Source organism: Quercus robur, chromosome 1 (genome assembly GCF_932294415.1).
Source record: "Quercus robur chromosome 1, dhQueRobu3.1, whole genome shotgun sequence".
Lineage (NCBI taxonomy): Eukaryota > Viridiplantae > Streptophyta > Magnoliopsida > Fagales > Fagaceae > Quercus > Quercus robur.
In genome coordinates this window covers 10004309-10011161 of record NC_065534.1, presented here as the reverse complement: position 1 = coordinate 10011161, position 6853 = coordinate 10004309, and the positions used below count along the sequence as shown (strand labels likewise).

At 29.8% G+C, this 6853-nt stretch overlaps 1 protein-coding gene across 1 annotated transcript; it reads left to right on the top strand.

Moving 5' to 3' along the window:
* Positions 1-1178: 1178 nt before the first annotated feature.
* LOC126719843 (arabinogalactan protein 13-like) lies at positions 1179-1888 on the top strand. The gene has a single exon (XM_050422358.1). It carries the CDS (start codon positions 1330-1332, stop codon positions 1510-1512), a length of 183 nt encoding a protein of 60 aa, XP_050278315.1. The 5' UTR covers positions 1179-1329; the 3' UTR covers positions 1513-1888.
* Positions 1889-6853: the final 4965 nt, after the last annotated feature.

Sequence of the window (6853 nt, the reverse complement as noted above, 5' to 3'; positions counted from 1 at the left end):
GCTTTGGTGGTTGGTCACTTTCTCAAGCATGGGCCACTCTTTTCTAATGAGCAAGGCATGTGATTAGCTCTTTTCTTAATCTCTTTGTAATGTCCCTATACATTTTAGGAGATAATAATAAAGAAGGCTTTACAATTTACATAATTTTGAGTCCATTATTCAATGAAAAAGAAAGAAGATGATTTTTGGATGATTCTAGATCTGCTTTTCAATATGTCTATGTTAACTTGTGTTTTATTTAGCCAAAAAAACAAAAACAAAAAAATGTTAACTGGTCTTTTTAAGCATACATTTTGTGGCAGCAATTTGTAATAAAGTATGTTAGGAACACAATATTTTTATAATAATTTTACAACAAACTTTTATGTGGCAAATTGTTAGTAATAGATAAAATGGTGATGTTAGTGATGAGTCTAAATGAGAACTAGTAACAAGATTACTACTTAAAATTTATTATAAAATTGTTATGAAAATATTATGAATATACTGATATAGCAATCATCATTAATTCATTTGCAAATCCAAGAAACTAATTTGAAAATGAAGGGTAGTTATATTATTCAACCTAAACTAAATTTAAAAATTGCCAATATTCACAAATTAAATCAAATGAGATTGAATTTCAAAATTCAAATCCAATCTTTTCATTTGAACTTTGAAATTATCGTAACAATAATAATACTGATAAAAGATTGTTATTTTTATAATTATAAATATTTGCCAATTATTTTAAAGATATAATTGATGAAGATACTCATGCCCCCATGTTCATTGTAGCACAATCAATTGGAACAAACCTAAAACAAAGCTTCAACATTCACAACCAACCAAGCTCCAACTTAGAAAGAAACCTAAACAACTCATCACTTCTCATTCGTTCCTACCAAACAAACAAAAAAAAATCAAAATCAATTCATTTCCACCCAATAGTGATTATTGACAAGATTAAGAGATTACAAAAAATTATAAAAAATAAATAAAAAGTGGGGAAATGAATAATGATCCACACAAAAAAGCCAAAACAGTAGTTAAAGAAAGACAGCAAAATATGAGGACCCCACAAAGCTTGACAGCTGTATGGCAACAATGACACAGCCACCCTGTACATTGTACCCCCAACGTTCATTCTCTCTCTCTCTCTCTCTCTCTGTGACTGGTTTATAAATAACACCAACTAAACCCTTTATTTTACACTGCATTTCTACCATTCCTCTTTTGCCAAAAGAAAACCCATTTCCAAGGAGGAATCGTAGTGGTTCAATCTCTCTCTAGAAGCTAAAAAAAAGCAATCTTTTCTTCTTTTTTTTCCTAACACAGCATTTTAGAGAAATGGAGGCAATGAAGTTGAAGTTCTTTGTGGCATTGATGGTGGTTTTGATGGCCATCTCTTCTGTGCAAAAGGCTGCTGCAGCTACTGAGGCTCCAGCTCCAAGCCCAACATCTGATGCTGCAATCTTTGTGCCCACTTTCTTTGCTTCTCTTGTTGCTTTGGCTTTTGGTTTGGTCTTCTGAGCTAGCTAGCTAGCTATAATGGGTCAATTCCAATGACCCACATAGAGAGACAGCATGATGATTTCATTTCAATCCCAACCCATTTTTCATTCTCTCTGAATTCACTTTTTGTGTTTAGAGTTTTTTCATGACTATATGAGAGAGTGAGAGAGGAGGCAAATGGGTTGGGATTTTTATTTCATTTTTTTTGGGAGGTTCAGGTTAAGTTAATTATTGTTGATTATGTTATGATGGGATTTCCTTGGTTGTGACTTGTGATTGATGTGTTTTTTGGTGGTATTGTAATATAGATTTTATTTAATTGTGTGATTTCTTCATCTTCCTCTCATTTGTATCTGTGATCCCATTTGATGTAATAAATTCTATTCTTGTATTATATTACACTTCTGAAAATTTCAGTTTTATTTTATTTTATTTTGTAGCATTAGTTTTGCATTGGACAAGGATTTGAGACTCACAAGTTACTATTCTCCTACCCCCAAAAAAAAATGTTAGCATTAATGTTAAGTCTGTTAGATAATATTTTTCAAAACTCAACAATCTTCTGACATCAATTTATTGACAATTCAATCCCTTAAAAACAGTTGGGAAAAAATTTATGAACATAAAATTATGTAGATTTATTGTAATCTTAGTGATGAGCCATGGCTTGGCAGTTTCTGAATGGATTTTGTGTGGCTGTGTTGATGAACGACAGTAATTGTGGGGTCTGAAATTGTTTTGCTATTATTAATGTCATAACCAGAGCCCAGAGAGGCATGTGAATTCAGAAAAGAGGGTGTTCCAACTTCCAAGTGGAGCCTAACTTTTTGAATAACAAAATACAAATAACATGAAGTATCACTGAAGCATTTACTATTATATTATTTAAGTAAAAAGAGGTCTCATTTTGTCAAGATACATGTGAAATTTGTGGAAGAAATTGGAAATTGGAAGCCATTCTATGGCTGTGTTTTTATTTTATTTTGCTAAAATGTAGCTTTCTAACATTCTTTAGAATACCTAACGAATCTCTTGGATGTGTAGTCTTCTGTCTTACTCTTACATATATGATATATCAAATAATAACAGTATTTTTTGTTGTTTTTGTTAACATATGTGTCCATTCTTAGAACAACCTACTTAATCTCTGATTCTTTATTCCCGCTTACACCAATATTCAATTAGTGTTTTAGTTTGAAGATAAATGACGATTATTTAGAGCAGACATTTTAGATTAAAACTCTCCCTAAAAACCTGACTTAGATGGGGGAATTTTTTATTGTTACTTAAAAGTTAAAACCCAAATAAGTTATATAATTTTTGTGTTCTAGAGTATGTTACTTAGATGGCCCAATGAAACCCAGTAATGAGCCAGGTCTCTAGTCTACACTGTGTCATATTTCTAGCACATTTGAGGAATTAACTAATGACTTAAATGACTTAAAAATTGTGGTTGTGAATTGTGATGAACCAGAATCATAATTCATGGTCACATGGGAAGATATTTCTTTGTGAAATCACTGAAATATGGACATGGGGGAGAATTGATTGAAATTCAGGTGATGGAGACTTCTGGATGGCCCAGATGAAACCCATTGTTGTCAGTGAAAGCTTTCTCCTCCTTTTTTCCAATGCAAGAAGAATAGGTTGCCTCAACCGTCATCTCGTACATTTTTTTTCCTTGTCTTCTAGTTAATTACACTTTTTTTTTCTTAGGTGTGATCTGGGTCGAGATTATTTAACATGTCAATATATTTTAACCAAAATAATAATAATAATAATAATAATAATAATAATAATAATAATAATAACATGTCAATATGCAATTTAAAATTTTGAATTTTATCTATTTGATAATTGATATCACGTTCTTTAAAAAAAAAAAAAAAAAACTCTTAACTCATTAATTCTTATTACCTTAGATGCCCTGAAAAAAAATGAAGTTTCAAAAAGCACTATAACAATTTATTAAAATATAAATATATTAAACTCATGCATATAGATATAAAGACAATTAAATCTTTGATGTATAAAGCATGACCTGTTTAAATTTCAAGTCTACAAAAAGTGATCAACATAGAAAAGGAGGGAAAAAAACATTTATTCTTTTATAGTAGAAGTTATAATAAAGCTCTCACTTATGTAAATAATATTTTTTTTTAAAGCTAAAATAGACAGTTGGTTCCCAAAGTTTACCGAATGAATGCTTTTCATCCATGAAACTTCAAATGAGCCTACTGATTTTTTAAACATAAGGACTAATAATGCTTATTTGAAACTTTGAGAATAAAAAATACTCACTTGGTAAATTTTAGATACTAATCATGTATTTTAGCTCTTCTTTATTTCTTTTCTCAAATGCGACACCTCCATTCTTACTTTCCTTCTTTTTCTTTTCTTTTATTTATTTTTTTAATTTTTCAGTATCCTATTTATTATTTATTAAAAATTTATCAAACATTATTAAAAAAAAGATAAATTTTTTTCTTTATATATATATATATATATATATATATCATTTGTTACTTTCAGAGTAGTTATATTATATTAATGAGGTGTGATCACTTCAATGCAAAAGGATTTTTTTTTTTTTTTTAGCTGAAAATGCAAAAGGATTGACCATTGAAGTTTGAAGCGCTTGGTAATGCTAAATTGCTAAGGTATCATACCAACTCTATGAAAAGAGAATATGGCCGAACATACTGTTGAAAACTATAAAGTAGTTGAAATGAAGGGATTGCATATGATATGATTGAGCTCATAATTTTCTCTCTTATAGGTTCCCTCCTACTATGCTAAAATATGCTGTATTGAAGGGAATTTTATTATAGAATTTCTCGTCACAGTCATATATAGACTCAATTTAAGTAATTGATTTAAAGAGATCTTAGGACAAAATATAGGGTATTGCATTACTATGATTTGCCAGTTTCTTAAGTATCAATCTGACATTCAAAAGTAAATATATGTAACGAATGAAGGGGAAAAAAAAAATCTTCTTGACTTTGAATTTGAGAGCAATTACTAATATTTCTTGATATTGTTAGAGTTATTTTTTCTTTATTTGTTCTATTAGCATATTAATAAGGTCAGGGGCGAGTGTTCGCATGAACACCCTGAGTTGGGGAAAAAAACTATATACCTTTAAAAAATAAATTATTTAAATTAATATAAGTTGTTGATCATCCTTAAAAAAAATACTTGAACACTCTAAATAAAAATTTGAACTCATGAGATTTTGCTCACCGTTGACATAGTTTGTATTTGTGAGAGGCTTTTAAAATAAATTCAAGAGTTGACATTGTATAGAACCGTGTGTTACATTACTACTGCTCTCTGCACACAGTATAAAAAAACACTCATTACCACACACTTTCATATTTCATTATATGTTAATAGTGGCATCAAGTCATGTGGGTTATATATAATTGAACAATACATAATGATACAAAATTTGGCAAGTTCACTCACACAAACATTTGTGATGTGATAGATTTGAAATGACATATTATAGCATTTTTTTAAGGATAAAAAAATGACATTTTATAGCTAATCATTTAAAATTCATGTATACATTTATTTTCATAGATATAATAGAATATAACTTATGACATTCACTTCATTATAATTGTTATTTATTATTAGGTCAAAACACCAATTGATTTTTGGCATAGGTAGTATTCAAGTTTAAGTCCCTGACTAACTTAGCTAACATGAACGCACTTTAAATTAGCATATTAATAAAGCTCAAATCTATCCAAAAAAATTCATCAATAGCAAAAAAAAATGTTAAGTTATATACCCTTATTGAAGTCATTTATACTAAAAATTGGAATCCAAATCATTCACTTTAAATCCATTTATCAAAACCAACCTTAAAGAAAATTGCAAGAAAAATAGAAGGCCAAAAGTAGTTGTGATGTGAACTTGTAAAGAGAGACCACATGCCTCTAGGGTCCAGGAAAGTTGGGGACCATGTGGAAAACTAGTATTCTCTCTCTCTCTCTCTCTAGAAAGCTCACTTATTGCCTTAATTCCAAAACCTTGGCCTAGTTTGATTTATCTTCTTCTTCTTCTTTTTATTATTTTCTTTTCATATATATAAATATAATGCAAATAATCCACCCACCACATGTACAAAATGAAGTAGATACTTCCCCATTCTAATTTGCTTTGTTGAAGCATAAAATTGATCGAACCAGAAAGACAGCATATGAGAAATATTTTAAATATGATACAAGGCAGATCATATCATATGTTATGCACATGGAGTCTAATTATATAAGATTTTAAGGCCGAAGAAAGAACAAACATATAACTACCCACAAGAGTGGTTTGATTTGATTGGGGTCAGCTTTGTTTATACGTCAACATGAATGGGGGGCACAAGAATTAGTGCCCACCATGTTACTTTTACTCCATTTCTTTTCTTTCACGAAACAAGTTCGATCTTTCCTTGCAACTTACTAGTGTCATCATTGCAAACATCAATATCATTTTTTTCAATTGTTCTTATCATAAAATACTTTATTTGGTGAGAAAAGTTGAAAGCCTCACCAAATTAGATAAAGTTGGCTACAGGAGTGAGGAGACTCAACATTAAGTTTCTTCTAATGGTATTACTAATTCAAGAAAATCATTTTCATAGTTCTTTTTACAATTCATTCACAATTGTATAAAATTGTGATTGTATAAAATTGTCAAATGAAAGAAAGGATTAAAAACGTAATAAATATATTACAATTTCAAAAGTGAGCTTGGATTTAGATTTACTCACCTCTTTTGTCATAAAGATAAAATTGTTAAAGAAATGACTTGAAAATAGAATAATTCTTAGGTACTTTCGGAATACGGAAAATAGTACTCCCTCCTTTCGTATTTATGATGAAGTTCACTTATTAAATTCATGGTAGAATCTATCACGAATGTAAGAAGAGAGAACATCATTTCTTTGAACTCCAAGAGTATTTAAGAATTTTTCTTGAAAATAACCTAGCCGTTCGGGTTGTGTACTTTCCCATGCAAAACTTTCTTTAAAAGAGGTTGATGATCAATTATTTTGAATTTTTGAGTACACTGAAAAATTCAACTCCTACCATACACTCGCACATGTTTTGCTACTAAAGCATACGGGTCATTTGATTCATTTCCATTGCTCGAAGATATGCTAAATAGATAGCATGTAGACTCTGACATAATAATTCCTTTCTGGCTTCTGATAAGCCCTTGGTAAAGAATTTAAGTTTTTCAGCGACAACTCATGAACAGTCCATTACTAGGTAAGAAGAAATCAATTATAGGTCTCTTTAATCTCATACTGAATATGAGAGAATTTTTATAAAAAAAAAAAATTATCATG

Excerpts from the sequence above, each read along its gene's own strand:
- LOC126719843 (XM_050422358.1), top strand. The coding sequence starts at position 1,330 with ATGGAGGCAATGAAGTTGAAGTTCTTTGTGGCATTGATGGTGGTTTTG.